The sequence below is a fragment of the Girardinichthys multiradiatus genome, chromosome 14, assembly GCF_021462225.1.
Source record: "Girardinichthys multiradiatus isolate DD_20200921_A chromosome 14, DD_fGirMul_XY1, whole genome shotgun sequence".
Taxonomy (NCBI): domain Eukaryota; kingdom Metazoa; phylum Chordata; class Actinopteri; order Cyprinodontiformes; family Goodeidae; genus Girardinichthys; species Girardinichthys multiradiatus.
Genome location: NC_061807.1, coordinates 9,005,072 through 9,024,516, shown reverse-complemented (window position 1 = coordinate 9,024,516; position 19,445 = coordinate 9,005,072). Strand labels below are relative to the sequence as shown.

At 44.4% G+C, this 19,445-nt stretch overlaps 1 protein-coding gene and 1 long non-coding RNA gene across 2 annotated transcripts in view; both read right to left on the bottom strand.

Moving 5' to 3' along the window:
• Positions 1-9,562, bottom strand: part of LOC124881011 (low affinity immunoglobulin gamma Fc region receptor II-a-like) — a 38,991-nt gene extending 29,429 nt beyond the window's left edge. Inside the window, exons 1-6 of the mRNA XM_047386493.1 lie at positions 9,535-9,562; positions 9,120-9,398; positions 8,798-9,040; positions 8,665-8,709; positions 8,431-8,580; positions 8,236-8,328 (exon numbers count right to left, since the gene is read on the bottom strand). Coding sequence (XP_047242449.1) covers positions 8,236-8,328; positions 8,431-8,580; positions 8,665-8,709; positions 8,798-9,040; positions 9,120-9,398; positions 9,535-9,562 — 838 coding nt within the window. The remainder of the gene's footprint in view (positions 1-8,235; positions 8,329-8,430; positions 8,581-8,664; positions 8,710-8,797; positions 9,041-9,119; positions 9,399-9,534) is intronic.
• Positions 9,563-9,674: 112 nt separating this feature from the next.
• Positions 9,675-12,086, bottom strand: LOC124880659. The gene is made up of 3 exons (XR_007041419.1): positions 12,050-12,086; positions 9,838-11,372; positions 9,675-9,685 (listed from the first exon to the last, which is right to left on the bottom strand). It is a non-coding gene; the product is annotated as an uncharacterized LOC124880659 (long non-coding RNA).
• Positions 12,087-19,445: the final 7,359 nt, after the last annotated feature.

Genomic DNA, 19,445 nt, shown 5'->3' with positions numbered 1-19,445 from the left:
ATTAAACAGGTTTCTAGGATTTCTTTCTTTCACCTCCGGAACATTGCCAAAATTAGAAATATCCTGTCCAGGAGTGACGCTGAAAAACTAGTCCATGCATTTGTTACTTCAAGGCTGGACTATTGTAATTCTTTACTATCAGGATGTCCACAAAATGCAGTTAAAAGCCTTCAGCTGATTCAAAATGCTGCAGCAAGAGTTCTGATGAAAATTAAAAAGAGAGATCATATTTCTCCTATTTTAGCTTCCCTTCATTGGCTCCCTGTTAAATCCAGAATATAATTTAAAATTCTCCTCCTCACATATAAAGCCCTTAATGATCTAGCTCCATCATACATCAGAGATCTGATTGGTCCATATGTTCCTAACAGAGCACTTTGTTCTCAGACTGCAGGTTTACTGGTGGTTTCTAGTGTTGGACCACTAGTTTGCTGAATATTGGACCATTCGCACGTTGCTGGAGGCCACTATGCCTCAATTCACAACACATGTCATCTCAAGGCTCTTCACAACAGTCAGGTTCATACATTCCAATTAATCGTAACCATTGAACAGTGCAGTCAGAGTTAGTTATTTATTCAAATTGGATAAAAAGTTTTTCTGTCTAAGGAAACCCAGCAGATTGCATCCAGTCAGTGACTTGCAGCATTCCCTCCTCCCAGATGAGCATGTAGAGACAGTGGACAGTCACTGGTGTTGACTTTGCAGCAATTCCTCATACTGAGCATGCATGTAGCGACAGTGGAGAGGAAAAACTCCCTTTTAACAGGAAGAAACCTCCAGCAGAACCAGAACCAGGCTCAGTGTGAGCGGCCATCGGCCACGACCGACTGGGGGTTTGAGAGAACAGAGCAGAGACACAAAGAGAACAAAGAAGCACTGATCCAGGAGTACTTTCTATGGGAAGGAAAAGTAAATGTTAATGGATGTAGCTCCTTTAGTCATTTCACCTAGAAAGAAAGAACAGATAATCTCTGAGCCAGTTTTCAAGGTTAGAGTCTGAAAGAGAGCACATATAATTAGTCACAGTAGAAGCTCAGTCAGTAGCCATGTCTAGGAGAGAGAAAAGGTTAAACACTGAAAGACAGGGGCATGTGGATCATTGGTAGAGGGTGAGCATTAAGTTGTTGCCAGCAGAAGCTTGGATGATGCCCCTCTCCAGAAAGGTGTCACAGGTAGACACAGAGCCAGGCCAGGTGTAGCTTCTAGGAAGAGAAAAGAGAGAACAAGGTTAAAAGCTAAAATAACAGCAAATAATGCAAAATTGGAGAGTAGTGTGAGAATTTAGCGAAGAGGGTGAAAGTGGTCGTTATGTCCTCCAGCAGCCTAAGCCTATAGCAGCATAACTACAGAGATAGTTCAGGATAACCTAAACCACTCTAACTATAAGCTTTATCAAAAAGGAAAGTTTTAAGCCTAGCCTTAAAAGTAGACAGGGTGTCTGCCTCATGGACTAAAACTGGGAGCTGGTTCCACAGGAGAGGAGCCTGATAACTAAAGGATCTGCCTCCCATTCTACTTCTAGAGACTCTAGGAACCACCAGTAAACCTGCAGTCTGAGAACAAAGTGCTCTGTTAGGAACATATGGACCAATCAGATCTCTGATGTATGATGGAGCTAGATCATTAAGGGCTTTATATGTGAGGAGGAGAAATTTTAATTCTATTCTGGATTTAACAGGGAGCCAATGAAGGGAAGCTAAAATAGGAGAAATATGATCTCTCTTTTTAATTTTCATCAGAAGTCTTGCTGCTATTATCATTACTGTTTGACATTCTCAGCATATTCCTTTCAGTTCCCATGATGTTTGCATCAGAGATCTATTTTTGTTTCATTCGAATGAGAAACTACTGACACCATAGAAAATAGTTATTTTTGTGCATTTTCAACTGCGACCTGGATAAACTTGGAAGCCTATTCAGTTGGAATGCATCAGGTGATGTGTATTTGTATAATGAGGGAGACAGCTTCTATTCCTGAGGCAAAATGGACCAAAAAAGAGATGAACTCAGTTCTTCTCTTTGCCTCCAGTGCTGCCATATTCCAGAACTACAACATGTGTTGTGCCCCCAGCCATGGATAAAAACATGGACTCTGAACTGTACACAAACAAGATGCTGGTAGAAAACTGCAACTTTAAATACAACACTAACCTACTTGTAGCATATTCCAGGAAGGAGGGGTCACAGCTGGAATCCCCATGATGTCATGGACCCACTATCAAAAATACTTTGCCCGCTCCACTTCGTTCTCTACTTCCGCTTTTCCACTGGCCTGTTTTAGGCCGTGCAGCTTCACTCCGCTCAGTCTGTCTCTACTCGGCACGGTAACTGTTGTGTTTCCACTGACCCACTGACGGCTGAAGCCCCGCCTCCAGCCGTCAGTGTAGCGCTGGGCTGCTATTAACGTTACTGTGTGACATCCTCACACTAAAGTAATCTGAATGAAACGATGAAAATAAATAAGTAGAAAATAAATAAATAAATAAACTAAATACAAATAATGTTTGTGTCTTTGTTTATGCAAGAATGTCTTACGTTGTTTTCATGTATAAAATGATCCACTGGGATAATAATCTGGACCTCAACCCGGCCAGAACCTTTAAAATAAGACTCAGGGATTCTGATGGGAGGGGGTGGAAACAGGCAAACTTTGGAAGCTCCAAATTTTGCCTGAAGAATTTAACATGTCGGGCTTTATATGGACATTTCTGTCACAGCCATGGCAATAATGAGGACAGGGACTTTAAAGCCCCAAACCAAGGACTTCTGACCGCAGTGAAGTTAGTTTTAGTTTGGATGTTGGATATTCGTGCATCGTGGATTCAGCGGGGTCTTCCTCCCGTTTGACCCGATCCCGGCATTCTGATTACAGGCAGCTGCTCTCTGTCTGCTCCCTCCTCCTGCAAACGCTGGTTCTCTTGAGGACCATCAATAAATGTTAGAACCAAACACACTGTTTCATGGTGGTATTGGTTTGTGTGTTTTGAGGGAAATGTTTGTGGGTCTGAACAGCTGATTTTATGTGTGATCAGCTGGTTCAGGATGTTATTAAATACAGCGCCCCCTACCTGCGTGTCATTCAGAAGGCTGATGTGTCCTTTTGTTTTTTCTTTCAGCCTTCAGGCTGGTTTATGGTTACTAAATAGTAAAATTAAATTTGGGTTTGACCCGCGCTGCCATTGTGGTCCTTAATATCTAGTAGTATCTCTTGAGTTTTATTACCTTCTTCCTGCACTACCTCTAGAAAACCTTCTCATTTCTCCTGGTCCTATGTCCAATCAGTGAACTGCAGTCTGTTCATGCTACATGTAGTCCCGACTAAGCCCCGGTCGGATCTGCTCAGGAGCAAGGACCAAAAAACTAGGTACCAGTACGGAAACAACATTAATGGAAGTGCTTGCAACACGGGCTGAGTGGAGCAGAGCCAGGCTCAATCAAGCCAGTGGAAAAAGGGCATACCATGCGACTCTTCCAAAGAGGCGGACAAAAGAGGAAATGCACTTGAATGTCTCACTTGCTGGCAAGCTGGACTAATTCTTTAACCTTGACCACAATCTGATGTTTGAATACCCACCGATCGAGAGCAACCACAAAGTTAAGTATGATTTACTGTCTAAATAATCCAGTGTTCATGCAATAAGGGGTAATTAAGACAGCCTGTCTTCAACCTTTCTTTCTGTAATACTGCAATTAAGGCAACCTGAACCGGAGATGTTTCTGAAGATACAGTGTCTCTAATCACGTTGAGTGAAGCGGCAGGAATTGCACCACAGAACTCCTTCCAGTGTGTCGACCCAGCATAAACTACTCCCATTACAGCTAAAGAGAATAGCTACAATATTTCTTTGTTCGTGCCCACCACCTTTGCCAGACCAGACAAACTTCGCTACCCAAACCAGGGCCCATTGGACCTCCCATTCTCTTTTTCGGAACGGTTCTTGTAAGAGGTGGTATTTGGCAGAGAAAAGAAGAGCATACATTTTCTGCACTAGAATGCAGCAAAGTTCTCCAAGACATGGTTAACAAGCTAAGATCTTAAAGACTAAAGAATAATGACATGGCCCCTTTCTCACCAGACATAACCCTATTGAGAACTTGAAGATCCTTAAACAGTACCTGTTTATGTTCTTTATGTTCATGCAAACAACTGGTTCATCCAGTTGTTTGCATATTTAGAGTTCTGTTAGATTCATTTCAGTTTTATTTGTGTAGCTCAAATTCACAACACATGTTGTCTCAAGGCTCTTTACAAAGTCAATTCATTCAAACCATACAGATATCAAGTCATGTTCATACATTCCAACTACTCCTAACTATCAAACAGTGCAGTCACACTCACTGTGCACTCACCTTCTCGAGGAGAGCCACCTGCTCGCTGTCAAGGACAACAGCATCTCCAATCTGCCTTGTCTCTGGAGCCAATGCTAGAAGAACCCTGCTGAACCCTGTCTGGTTCAGCAGGGTTCCACATCTCAGCCCTAGCTTCCTCCTGCTCCACCACCCCTCTATACTTCTCCTGCTGCTTCCTCCTCTTCTTTTGTGTCAGAGGATCCTATTACATCAGATCAATGTCTCCTCACCTAATCCAGAGGGTCTGGTCGACGCCCTCCTTCTGTCTTTGCCGTTTTCGCCCTCGCCTCAGGCTTCCGGTTGTCAAGCAAGCTTCATGTCACAGACTTCTGCTCTATGTTCATAAGCGCAAGTTTCTCTGCCGCTCTCCACTGCTCCTTCAGCGTCCTCCTGTGGTCTTCGGCAGGAAATGGCTGCTCCTGTACCCTTTGTGCGGGTTCCTGCAGCTGAACGTACTGCTCCATGCCTCCAAAACACAGCTTCAGCACCTTTGTGGGTTCAGGCCAGTATTACTGCAGTTCTACGCGCTTCAGTTCACACCACTGAGGGTCAGCCCAACACCTCCGCCTCTGCCTCCGAGGGTCAGCCTGAAATCTCAGAGTGGTTCTTTGAAAAAACGCCTTCTACTTCTGGTCCAGGGTTCCAAAAGAAGGGAGTCCAGGTGGACCCACTCTTGTCTACAGCTGCAGGGCTTCAGGGAGGGTTCCAGCAGTTCCTGCACCACTCATCAGGGTCTCTTCAGGATTCTCCTGGTACTCTCCAGATCTCTTCTGTGGGTTCAAGTCTCCAGTGTTTCTCTGTTGGTTCAAGTCTCCAGCCCATCCTTCTGTCGACATCCAGACAGGGTTCCCCAAGGGCCCTCTATGCCTCCTAGCAAGCCGCTCCAAGACCATTCTCCAGACAGGGATTCCAGAGGGTCCTCTAGGCTCCATGGCCGACCTCCAGACTGGATTCCCAGAGGATCCTCCATGTACCGCTGTCAACTTCAAGGGCTCCTTTTCAGCCGCTGTTGACCTCCTAGCCTCCTGTGCCCTTACTGCAGCCAGTCGCCAGACAAGGTTCTCCGAGGGTTCTCCATGCATCGCTGCTGCCACAGCCGGCCTCCAAGCCTCCTGCATCGCCATTACTGCCACTGTCTATCTCCTAGATTGTGTCGCTGGCCTTCAAGGTCCGTGCTCCTTTGTCGCCAGCTGCCTGGCCGACCTCCTGAACTCCGTGCCTCCCGATAGAATACTCCTGCTCCCTTTACCTTAGTAGAGAGCCTCACCTCCTTTCTAAATACAGTCAGGTCCATAGATATTTGGACACCGACTCAATTCTCATCTTTTTGGCTCTATAAACCACCTCAATAGATTTGAAATTAAACAACCAAGATATGCTTAAACTGCAGACTTTCAGCTTTAATTTGGGGGTATTTACATCCCAATCAGGTGAACGGTGTAGGAATTACAGCCGTTTGAATGTGTGCTATCCACTTTTCAAGGGACCAAAATTATGGGACAATTGGCTGCTCAGCTGTTCCATGCTCTTCCCTCATTATCCCATTCATAAGGAGCAGATGAAATGTCCAGAGTTCATTTCAAGAGTGATATTTGCATTTTGCATACTGTTGCTGTTAATTCTCAATATGAGATCCAAAGAGCTATTGTCATCAGTGAAGCAAGCTATCATTAGGCTGAGAAATCAAAACAAACCCATCAGAGAGATGGCAAATATATTAGGCGTAGCCAAATCAACAGTTTGGAACATCATCAAAAAGAAAGAACACCCAGGTGAGCTCAACAACACCAAAAGACCCGGAAGACCACGGAAGACAAATGTGGTGGATGAGCGAAGAATCTTTTCCCTGGTGAAGAAAAACAACAATAGGCCAGATCAAGAACACTCTCCAGGAGGTAGGTGTGTGTGTGTCAAATTCAACAATCCAGAGAAGACTTCACCAGAGAGAATACAGAAGATTCACCACAACATGGGCTTGTATGGCTGTCATTGGAACAGGGTTCCCCAAGGGCCCTCTACGCCTCCTAGCAAGCTGCTCCACGACAATGTATTTATTGATGACGTGACTGTGGACAAAAGCAGCAGGATGAATTCTGAAGTCTTCCGGGCAATATCACCTGCTTATATTCAGCCAAGTGCCTCCAAACCCATTGGACGCTTCTTTACAGTGCAGATGGACAACGATCCAAAGCTAATACTGTCAAAGCCACCAAAGTTTTTTAAGGCAAAGAAGTGGAATGTTATTCAATGGCCAAATCAATCACCTGACCTGAATCCGACTGAGCATGCTTTTCACTTGCTGAAAACAAAACTGAAGGGAAAGGCCATAAAAACAAGCAGGAACTGCAGATATTTGGAGTTGAGGCCTGGCAGAGCATCACCAGGGATGAAACTTAACATTTGGTGAAGTCTACGCCTTCTAAACGTAGGCTATGAAAGTCTTCAGTTTAAGCACATCTTGGTCGTTTTATTTCAAATCTATTGTGGTGGTTTACAGAACCAAAAGAAGAAAATTGAGTTGATGTTCCAATATTTATGGACCTGACTGTAGGTGTATTTTATAGTTTATTGGTGTCAGGACCTGCCATTTTGTTGTTTGTTTTTGTTTACTTTGTCATTAAAGGTTTTCCCTGTTCCTTTGATTAGTAGTCTACTTGGTTTAGTTAATATTTGCTTAGATTCTTGTGCTTGTGTCCTTAGATCTAGTTCTTTCGAGAGTTACTATTTATGTTTAGCTTATGTTTAGGTTTCTTTTCCCTGTTCCTCCCCTTGTCCTTAGATCCCCTTCAGGTATTATTTACCCAGAGGTTTGTTTCCCTTTAGATTCTTTGTCCTTTGTATAGTTCTATGTGTTTAGTTCCTCTCTGGCTGTTGTAGTAATTATTGGTTACCTCCCTTTACGTTCTTGCTGGTGTTTTAGATTGTTGGGTGTATTTGGCTTTCGCTTCGCTGCTCCTCCTTGTGAGTTAGTGTTTGTTTATCTTTAGATCTAGTTTCCCTTTGGTTTATTTATAGTTTAGTTTCTCCAGTGTCCCTGTGTCTCCCAGTCTGGTCACCATAGTAACCATTCATTCCCTCAGTCTCCACAGCCAGTTCCCACACCTGTTCCCACTTCTCCTCTGATTACCTTGGCTTCCTCTCATTGGTCCACTCTCCTCCTCTCCCTGCATATATACCTGGTTGCTCTAATTATTCTCTGCTGGTTCCTCACGCCATGCATGCCATGTTTCTCACCTGTTGTCTTCCTGATGTCTCCTGGTTCCTCGTCGATGTTTGACAACTCCTGTAAGTCCTTCATTAATTATTATTAAAGAAGATTAAACCGCACCATGTGGCTCCCTAGTTCTTGCTTGCATTTTGGTCCAAACCAACTCCGAACATTGACAATTGGGTGCTTTATTTTTATTTAATTTATTCAGAGTTTTGCTAAATTTTAATTTACAATATTTTGGTGATTATGAAATATATAACGAAAATAAATAAAAATATAATACAATAAATACAAGTTAAATATATCCTACTAGGGTTTTTTTTTATTTTATAAATAAATTTGGTGATGGACCTGTGCCAAAACTGCCTGTGTATGTTCCTACTACTGAACTTCACATGGTGGGGGATACACCAACACAGGTCCTCAAGATGTAATAAAAAGAGTTTATCACACAGCTACACACTTACACAGAAACACAAACAGGTACCCAATAATTCAGCTCAGGATATGCATTTACTGTAAATCGATTCCCTCAAATCTAACCTTACTGTGACTTTAATACACCTGACAGGTGTGATTACATCTAATATTTCCTAATTATGACCAGTTTCTGATCCTTCTGGAAACCAGTGGATACATCATCGATTACAAGAATAAATTAACATAATCACCATCTTTTCTTGGTTTGGTTTTCTGTGGTTTACTCTGGGATATTTTGACATCGCTGTATGTGATTTCATCTTCTTCCTTCCTTCGTTTATTGTCTGAAATGAACCAAAAGTAAACATGAAGCTGTTTCAGGCACATCTGAAAACTACCTGTCTATGAAATGCAGTCATATGTTGTAACCAAGACATTTATTTCACCTTTAGGTTTGCTGTGAACATGTATCAGTAGTACAACCAGGAACACCAGGAAAACCAGAACACAACCACATGTGATGAGAGTCACCAGAGGACTGGAGGGAGAACCAGAACCTGACGAGTTTGTGGAGACCAAGATGCTGGTGAGTTTCTCTAGAAAAAAGATAGCTACTAAATAAGTGTCTGACTGTAAATATCAACTCTCAAACAATTGAAGTATTGCTTCAACCTCCTCACCCTTGGCAGGACTTGTGGTAGGTGGAGAGGTGGTTGGAGGTTTCTCTATATTAAAGATACATGATGATAGTGTCATGTTGGATGGCTTTTTATTGATTTTTAGATATTTTCTACATTCAGTGAAGCTGCTGACCTGAGACAGAGATCCAGCTGGATGGAGACTCTCCATGACCACTGATGTTACACTTGTAGAGACCTTCATCAGAGCTGGTCACATGGTGGAGGGTCATGTGACCTGCAGGCTCAGTCCTGATGAGGGAGCCATCTTTAATGAAAGCAGCTGGGAGGTTGGAGGAAGTCTTTGTTTGACAGCTCAGAGTGACGTCATCTCCCTCCATCACAGGGAGGACAGGACTCTGCAGGATCACTGATCCACCTCAACACAGAGACAAACTACAGCATTTCATCCATTTCCACACAGCTTCATCAACACTAACTCCACAGTCTGATCTTACCAGAGACAGTGAGGTTGATGCTGCTGCTGGCTGCTCCCTCTCTGGACTCACACCAGTACACTCCAGTATCATCTGTTTCCATGTAGGTCATCTTACAGGTCAGACCATCAGGTACTCCCCATCCATCTTTACACTCAGACTGACGTTTGGTTGTGTTTCTCCTCACAGTCCATCCAGCAGAGCTGTTGTCCTCCTCACAGCTCAGAGACACAGAGTCTCCTTGAAAGAACTGAGATCTGCTGGGACTCACAGTCAGACCAGCTGAAATAAGGAAATTCACTGTTCATGTTTTTATGTATATCAATAAATTTCTCACGGTCTGTGACAACCGACATATTTATTTATTTACCTTTATTTAACCAGGAAGTCCCACTGAGATGAAAAACTCTTTTACATTTGACCTAAAACCGTTTACCGGGCCACCTGCCCTCTCTATTGAACATGAACTACTAATTATCTATGTTGCTTCATTAGCTGAGAGAACGGATACGAGACGTTTATCTGACAAACTGTGAATAATGTTTACTCACCCTGCAATGTTGTGCAACACAGTAGCAACACTCCAGCTAAAAAACAAAGTTAAAGGATTCAGAGACAAAACAACAGAAAGGTAAGAACTACTAAAGTGTAATAAACACACTGCTGTCGGACGTTAGACTAGAAAATGAAACCTAAAAAGAATGAAAATAGCTTCTATAGACAGAGAAAAGTTACCTACAGAGCAACCTCAGTGGAGCTGTTTCCTCCATCCTGCTACTGGGGATCTGAGATCAGCTCTGACCAGTTTATAGTGAGTGAAGCCCCGCCCCCTCATGTGTCACTGAGGTGTAGTTTCTTGTCCATGTGTCTAAGTTTGGACATCATTTCTGATGAAACCATCACATGAACTCCCCTGAAGCATAATACACGCTACATTCGTCCCTTTTACAGGTCCAACCTAAAGCTCCAAGTTTACTTTAAATCAAATAAACAAGAATGAAAACACAGACATTATTGTAGTAGATTAAAAAGACACATTTTCATAAATAAAAGTGGGAATGGATTAATTGCCAATAAATGTTGAAACATTTTTTACATTGTTTTATTTTTTATTATATTTGTTAATATATTTTCCCACAGACTATATTCTCTTGCACTAATCTACACACCACCAGGTACCTAAAAACATACTTGATTGAAAATCTGCACCTGCTCAGCCTCTGAGAGTCCAATTGTAATGCTGTAATGCCTGCCAGTAGGGGGCGCTGATTCTGAGCACAGAAAACTTCTAGCTGTGACAAACTTATTTCCATTACTGAAAAAGTAACACTGTTTATTTCTCTGTTCTCTTGCAAGGAGAAGGTCCTGGGTTTGAACCCAGGTCTGGGGTCTTTTTGGAGTTTGCATGTTCTCCCTCTACCTGTGCAGGGGTTCTCTCCAGGTACACCGGCTTCTTCCCACAGTCCAGTAGCATGACAGTTAGGTTAAAAGTTTCTCTAAATTGCCTTTCAGTATGAGTGTGTGTTTGCATGGTTGTTGGTCTTTTGTCTCTCTGTGTTGCCCTGCGATGAACTGGTGATCTGTTCAGGGTCCCTGTTGCCCAAAGAGTGCCGGAAATAGGCACCATTCCCCCCAATAGTTTTTAGGTCTCACCACAGATTCTCTGTTTCAGTAAGGTCTGAACTTTGACTAGGATATTCTAACACATGAATATGTATTTAGATTTGCTGTCTTGCTTGAAAGTGAACCTCCACCCCAGTCTCAAGTCTTATTCCAGGACTCCCTGGTATTTTGCTCCATCCATCTTCTCATTACCCCTAACCAGCCTCCCTCTCCCTGCTGAAGGAAAGCATCCCCACAGCATGATGCTGTCACCACCATGTTTCTCCCTGGGGATGGTATGTTGATGTTCATTGTTAGTTTTCCCCCACACAGTCTTTTACACAAAGGATAAAAAGGTCACTTTTAATCCGATCTGAGCACAACACATATCTGCACGTTTGCGTCGTCACCTACATGGCCGGTTCTGAGCGTTTTTTTTAACAATGGGTTCCTTTTTGCCTCTGGTCCAAAAATGGCCAGATTTGAGTTAACAATGAATAGCTATCATGTCCACAGATTCTTCCTCCTGAGCTGTGGATCTCTGCAACTCTTCTAGGGATACCTCATGGCTGTTTCTCAGATTAATGTCCTCCTTCCCTGCCAGTTTAAGTGGACCTTCTTGTCTTGGCAGGTCTGCAGTGGGTCCACCAACTCTCCATGTTTAGACGATGTCTGTCACATAAAGTCCAAACAAAATATATGGACGTTTGTGGCTGTAATATTGCCTTTTAAATAATAAAGCATCATAATTAAAATACTGCATTAGTGGAGACTGAAGCTGAAGGGATACAATGAGAAGTTAACTTGCTATTTAGACAGTGTATTGGAGGCAGGGAAGCCTTATAACAGAGACCTAGATTAGTGTGAGGTCAGTGGTTCAGGTGTAAAAATATACAAATGATTTTTGGCACAAATTATCCCCAATTACAGAGCAGCTAAATCATCACCTCTATCCTCACTGCGCCCCAGGGCAGCTGTGGCTACTATGTAGCTCACCACTGTCAGTGTGTGAATGTGTGTATGAATGATTGTAGTGGAAAGTCCTTTGGGGTCTCTGGGGACTTTATAAAGTTCAGGCCATTTACCATCCTCATGTTTGGGCAACTGGGTAATTATTGTTTTATCAATTGTCTAAATTTAGTTTATTTTTCATATTATGTTCTGTTCCTTCATAAACTGTATCATTTTACTAAATAGGAAAACATATTTGCCTCCATGCCACGCCGCATTGAAGCAGTCATTTCTGCAAAAGGATTCCCGACCAAGTATTGAGACTGAATATTATAAAAAGTAAAACTATAAAAAATAAGGCAGGTCCACATTAGTGGGACAGATAGACGTTTACTGACCTTGGTTTGTTGTGCAGCACAGCAGGAAGGTCAGAGCTGAAGGAAAAATGAATCTCGGGTCAGTTGGAGCTTTAGTCAGATTTAGGAGCAGAAGCAGCAGGATTTTAAACACCAAGAAACATCCAGCAGATGAGACTCACCCAGCAGCCTGTGGACAGATGTTTCCTCCATTCTGCAGCTGGATGAAATGAGACCAACAGCAGTTTGACAGACAGTAAAAAGCTCCTCTTCCTCTTTTCTGTCCACTACATGTCAGAGGCTCTGAGAGCTATTCTCTGCAGCACAAAGCAGGAAACACTCAGATACAAGAACAGAGGTGACAAACCCACACATTTAATCTCACAAGAGAACAAAGCAGCAGGTAGAGAAGATTATCTCTGCTTTTACTCAACTGTTTTAGATTTTGTTGCAAACCTTCTGGCTTCAAACATGTGAGGATGGGTTAGTCCTCAGAAGCTGGTTTATTTCTGAGCTTCTTTTGGGTCGGAGCTAAAACCTGAAGAACTGAAGCTTGATCCAAGTGTTCTAGGAACATCTTCAGGAACTAGATGACAGATAGATCTACTATCTAATGAATATTTGTAGAAACTTCCCCTTTAAACATGGTTGATTTTTAAGGAACCTTTTTACCTCTATTCTGAACCCAGTTCTGCTGGTTTCACCTTTTTAATTGATGGTTTTCTAGTTTTTGATCAGATCTAGATTCTTGTTCAATAGAGTTTCTATTTTCAGATTGTGATCAGATAATCAATAATTGAGACATAGTTTGGTGGCCATGTTGCTACGTTGATCCTTGATCTCTTCTCTGAATATACAGTTGTTTTCCAGAGGTTATCTTTCTGTTTTGGAGATCGTGTTGTTTCTAATTATACTATTTTTTTATTGATGATTCATTTATTTAGTATCTAATCTGTATTAGTCTTTCGTTGGTTAATATTTCAGCAGATCGCAGTTAAAGTTACACCCTCTATGCTGCTTGATGTGCTGCAGCTTGTGGTTTTTCTGCTGACTCTAAAATAACTGCGGTTGTCCAGCTTCCTGTTTTTGTGTTTTGTCTGAAGGTGAACCTGCTCATTTACCATTAACAGGTTGAAATGTAATGCTAACCACATGAAGTGAAGCACCAGCTCTTTTATAAAAAGAAAGAAACTAAGTTCCCTTTCTGGTTGTTTCATTATTATTTCACTAAACTTATCTGTCATTTTCTAACAGAGGAAAATGTTCATGCCTTATATTTCATTTATATTTCATGTGATCCAGAATGTCAGAATGAGCTAATAATTGTGCAGTATCATCAATTTTAACAACTATTTTACTCCCCTGTTTGCTTTTTTTCTGCACCATGAGGCAGACGGTACCAAGCATGTTTGGAAGCAACACATCTGTCAAACCCAGCAGATGGGAGGAAGTTACACCTTTTTTTAGGTTGCAGTTTTTCTCTGTTACAAACACAGCAGTAGATGCAAAGGAGTAATCTAACAAATAAACCAAAACAAATTACTTTTTCATTGATTTAATTTAGTTTTCAACCACCTCTGGTTGTTATGTTGTTTGCTGCACTTTTTGGAAGCATTTCTCTTAAAAGTCCTGTTAACGGTCTCTGCTGATTATCTGCCTGGACAAAGCTCAGACCTCTGTGGTTCCAGGATCATCTTCAGGGATGGATGCTGCACCTGGACCAACAAGGCCTCTTGCAGGAAGTACACAAGCTTATGAAGCTGCTCTACACCATATCAGCTGTCCATGCTGAGATTTTTCTGATCTCTCCGTTCTCTAAAAAGTTTTTCAAGTTAACGTTGGTCCAATACCAACAATTGTTGTGATGTCCCTACTTGATATGTTTATTCCAAAAGTGCTGAAAATAACCCACTGTAGCATTTAACAACATGCTAATAAAGGACAGGCATCACATACCAGCACATTAGCCAGACCCAGTAGTCCACACGGTCACGGTAGAAAAGCTGTGTGCCTTCTGATTAAACCTACAAAAAAGGAACCTATGAAAGCCCTCAACTGGCACAAAACAAAAACAAAGGCCACAAACAATGTAATAAATAGAACTTAAATGAAAGCACATATTTGGCCCATACAGTCTTTTTTACCACATTAAAATGGTCAGTTTTACCTGCCAAGAACGTATTAATGCCCCCAGTTTGCCTCTGAAGGACTAAATCTGCCTTAAAATGACTTTATTTCTTTCCTAATTATGTCAATTGTTATTTCACAGCACAATGATTCATTTGCTTCATGTGAAATGCCCCCAAAACTGCTAAAAAGTGATAGTGAAGGTGATAGTATTCCATTTGGTTATCTCCTCTTGTACATTACTGCTTGTTTTTTGTGTTGTTTTTGTTTTTTAGTTCTGTGTTACTAATCTGTCTGACTGTTAAATTCTTCTATTAGCACACAGTAACATCTGTACTTCTAAACACCCCAATCATTGTCACTGCAGTACAGGGACTTCCACTTTTTACTGTACATTAGTGGTTGCGGTTTCTGTCATCCTATTAATACTTGTTTTTGCACATTTACTTTGCTTATTCTTTGATTGAATCTTTTTCATGACTATCTGCACCCTACCTGTATGTTACTGTAACAAGTTAATTTCTCCATTGTGAGATCAATAAAGTCAGTCTTGTCTTCTTCAAATGTTCCTGCAGTTTTTCATTGTGTTTTGTCTTAACATTTTACCCTATCTCTGTCATAATGAGAACCAGGAGACTCATGAGCAGGCACAAAACACGGAGACGGATAAAAGGTTGGCAATGTTTATTTGTTGTTTGATCCAGAGGTTTAGGTCACGTTGGGCTGTCACTCTGGAGAAAAGAGATGGAGGTGAGGGTAATAGCAGATAATTTGGAGGGTGAAGAGTAAGTTGAAGGCTTACTTCTTGTGGATGAATTAAGTTCAAGGAGGAGCAAACCACAGAAGCTGAGGCTGGCTGGCTGGCTGGCATGCTGCGAGAGTGAATCCCCTTCAGAAGGTGAGTGGTGTTGGAAGGTAGACAGGCAGGACTTAGAGGCTAAGGTAGCAGTTTGTAAAATCCACTCAGAAGATCCACAGGAGTCACAAGACTGCAGTAAATAGTATTTACTGAGCTCGGGGAGAGGCAAATCATGAGGGGAGGTCCACGAAAGAAAAACCAGAACAAGATCTCACGGGTGGGGAACCTTAAAGGAGGACACAGCAAGGTTAGATCTGAGATAGAATGTTCACAGGTAAAATCCAGAGCTGGGCCAGCAGGTTAGGTTACCACTCTAGGTGAGTCAACACTCTGACACCTTCTCACAGGTTCCAGCAGTTTAAGTAGGCTTCTTGATTACTCTACCGCACCTTGCCGGAGAAATGGGGAAACACACTCTACACTACACAACCAATCTGCACTCTGCTCCGTGGCCTGACAATCTCCTCCCATTTAACCGCATGACTTTGAAAGAGCTTTTCAAATAAAAAAAAAAAAAACGTTTGAATAAACCCCCAACAATAAATAATACTGCACATAATTAGATTTAGCTCAAACCTTAATTATAGGAACATTTGAATGTTACTATATTGGGTTTGTATTTCTTATCATAATTGTCTTATTTTATCAGAAATTTTACATTATATATTATTCTAGTTTATTTAAGCAACGGGATTTTTTTTCTTGCTTCTTATTGGTCAGTATTGGCAATTTAGCATTTTGTTGCCTCAAAGTCGAGAAGAATTTGTGAAGAACTACTCCTGAATCCACTGCTCCACTCATCACTCCTGAGTCCACGGTTCCACTAACCACAGATACACTCACCACGGATAAACTTACCACTCCTGAGAGCATGAAATGCTTGTGTGTTTGACATAAAAGGGACTTCTTTGCATATCAAGAGGTGACTGTGGCTCAGTAGGAAGAGTAGTTGTCTTGCAATCGGAAGGTTGTGGGTTTGATTCCAGCTTCCTCCTGCTGGAGGTTAAGTGCCTTGCCCCTGGTCACGGGGGGCAGCAGACGTCCCTCTCCCCAGACACCTCCTCCAGCTCCTTCGGGGGGAGCCCAAGGCGTTCCCAGGCCAACCAAGAGACATAGTCCCTCCAGCGTGTCCTGGGCCGTCCCCTGGGCCTCCTCCCGGTGGGACGTGCCTGGAACACCTCCCGAGGAAGGCGTCCAGGAGGCATCCGTTATAGATGCCCAAGCCACCTCAACTGGCTCCTCTTGATGTGGAGGATGGCCGAGCTCCTCACCCTATCTCTAAGGGAGTCCCCGGCCACCCTATGGAGGAAGCTCATTTCAGCCGCTTGTATCCGGGATCTCATTCTTTCGGTCATGACCCAAAGTTCATGGCCATAGGTGAGGGTAGGAACGTAGACCGACCGGTAAATCGAGAGCTTCGCTTTTCAGCTCAGCTCTCTCTTCACCACAACGGACCGGCACAGTGCCCCCATTACTGTGGCAGCCGCACCAATCCGTCTGTCGATCTCCCGCTCCATTTTTCCCTCACTCATGAACAAGACCCCGAGATACTTAAACTCCTCCACTTGAGGCAGGAACTCCCCTCCAACCTGAAGAGGACAAGCCACCCTTTTCTGGTCGAGAACCATGGCCTCGGACTTGGAGGAGTTGATCTTCATCCCAGCCTCTTCACACTCGGCTGCGAACCGCCCCAGTGCATGCTGTAGGTCTTGGCAAGATGGGGCCAGCAGGACCACATCATCTGCAAAAAGAAGAGACGAAATCCTCTGGTCCCCAAACCAGACCCCCTCTGGCCCTTGGCTGCACCTAGAAATCCTGTCCATAAAAGTTATGAACAGGACCAGTGACAAAGGGCAGCCCTGCATACTCCTGGAGCACCCCCCACAGGCCATCACGAGGGACACAGTCGAATGCTTTCTCCAGGTCCACAAAACAAATGTGGACCGGTTGGGCAAACTCCCATGAACCCTCGAGTACCCTGTAGAGGGTATAGAGCTGGTCCAGTGTCCAACGGCCGGGACGAAAACCACACTGCTCCTCCTGAAGCCAGGGTTCGACTATCGGCCGGACTCTTCTCTCCAATACCCTGGCGTAGGCCTTACCAGGGAGGCTGAGGAGTGTGATCCCCCTGTAGTTGGAACACACCCTCCGGTCACCCTTCTTATGAAGGGGGGACCACCACCCCAGTCTGCCAATCCAAAGGCACTTTCCCCGTCCGCCACGCAATGTTGAAGAGGCGTGTTAACCATGACAGCCCCACAACATCCAAAGACTTGAGGTACTCAGGACGGATCTCATCCAACCCCGAAGCCTTGCCAGCGCGGAGCTTTTTAACCACCTCGGTGACTTCAGCCTGTCTGATGAAAGAGTCCAACCCAGAGTCCCCAGCCTCTGTTTCCACCAGGGAATGCATGATGGCAGGATTGAGGAGATCCTCGAAGTACTCCTTCCACCGGCCAATAATGTCCCCAGTCGAGGTCAGCAGCTCCCCACCCCCACTATAAACAGTGTTGGTGAAGCACTGCTTCCCCCTCCTGAGACGGTTTGCCAAAATCGCTTTGGGACCAACCGGTAGTCTTTCTCCATGGCCTCACTGAACTCCTCCCAGGTCTGAGTTTTTGATTCTGCCTCCACCCGGGCCGCGGCACGCTTGGCCCCACGGTACCCGTCAGGCGCCTCAGGAGTCCCACAAGCCAACCACAGCCGATAGGACTCCTTCTTCAGCTTGACAGCGTCCCTTACTGCCGGTGTCTACCACCGGGTTCTGGGATTGTCGCCGCGACAGGCACCACAGACCTTACGGCCGCAGCTACGGGCAGCAGCATCGACAATAGATGTGGAGAACATGGTCCATTCGGACTCTATGTCTCCAACATACCTCGGAATCTGGTCAAAGCTCTCCCGGAGGTGAGAGTTGAATACATCCCTGGCCAAGGGGTCCGCCAGACGCTCCCAGCAGACCCTCACTATGCGCTTGGGCCTGCCAAGTCTGTCCGGCTTTCTCCTCCTCCAGCGGATCCAACTCACCAACAGGTGGTGATCAGTGGACAGCTCAGCCCCTCTCTTCACCCGAGTGTCCAAAACAGGCGGCCGAAGGTCTGATGATACGACAACAAAGTCGATCATCGACCTCCTGCCTAGGGTGTCCCGGTGCCAAGTGCACTGATGGACACCCTTATATTTGAACATGGTGTTCGTTATGGACAATCCATGACTAGCACAGAAGTCCAATAACAAAACACCGCTTGGATTCAGATCGGGGAGGCCATTCCTCCCAATCACGCCTCTCCAGGGGTCACTGTCGTTTCCCATGTGGGCGTTGAAGTCCCCCAGCAGAATAATGGAGTCCCCAGGAGGGGCACTATCCAGCACCCCCGACAGGGACGCCAAGAAGGCCAGGTACTCCGCACTACCACTCGGCCCGTTGGCCGAAATGATAGTCAGAGACCTCTCCCCAACCCGAAGGCGCAGGGATGCGACCCTCTCATCCACTGGGGTAAACCCCAACACGAGACGGCTGAGCTGGGGGGCAACAAGCAAACGCACCCCAGCCCGCCGCCTCTCCCTGCGGGCCACTCCAGAGTAGAAGAGAGTCCAACCCCTCTCGAGGAGATGGGTTCCAGAGCCCACGCTGTGCGTGGAGGCGAGCCCGACTATTTCTAGTCGATATCTCTCGGCAAGCTCAGGCTCTTTCCCCCCCAGCGAGGTGACATTCCACGTCCCTAGAGCCAGCCTAAGCATTCGGGGATCGGGCCGCCGAGGTCTCCACCTTCCGCCCAATGGTCTCGCGTCTCTCGTTCGGGTTTGGCCCGGCCGGGTCCCGCAAGGAGCAACCCGGCCACCAGGTGCTCTCCGACGAGTCCCGACCCCAGGCCTGGCTCCAGAGTGGGACCCCGGCTCCGCCGTACCGGGCGACATCACGTGCCTCGATTCTGTAGTCGTCATGAGGGATTCTTGAACCGCTCTTTGTCTGACCCGTCACCTAGAGCCTGTTTGCCATGGGATACCCTACCAGGGGCATTTAAGCCCCAGACAACATAGCCTCTAGGATCATTCGAGCACTCAAACCCCTCCACCACATTAAGGTGGTGGTTCAAGGAGGGGGCAGTTTGAAATACAAAATAATAAAATCATAAAATAACTGATTTTGCAGTTTGAAATACAAAATCATAAAACCACCCTTTAATCCAATGTTTTTCCTCATTCAATTCATTGGTTCAGTTTTGCTATAACAGTTTGCTGCGTGCATTCTCAGTGGCTCTCTGGTGGCATTTGACAACTCAGTAAGGAGTGTCAATGCTATGAGAGAGCAGATTACTGTGTGCCTGCTGGAAAACACAGGTAAATTACTGAAATATTATACGTATATACGGCCCTTTACAAAACTGGTCCTGAAAATGGATATATTTTATTGAATCTAAATCAGATCATATAAAAATTGTATTTACATAA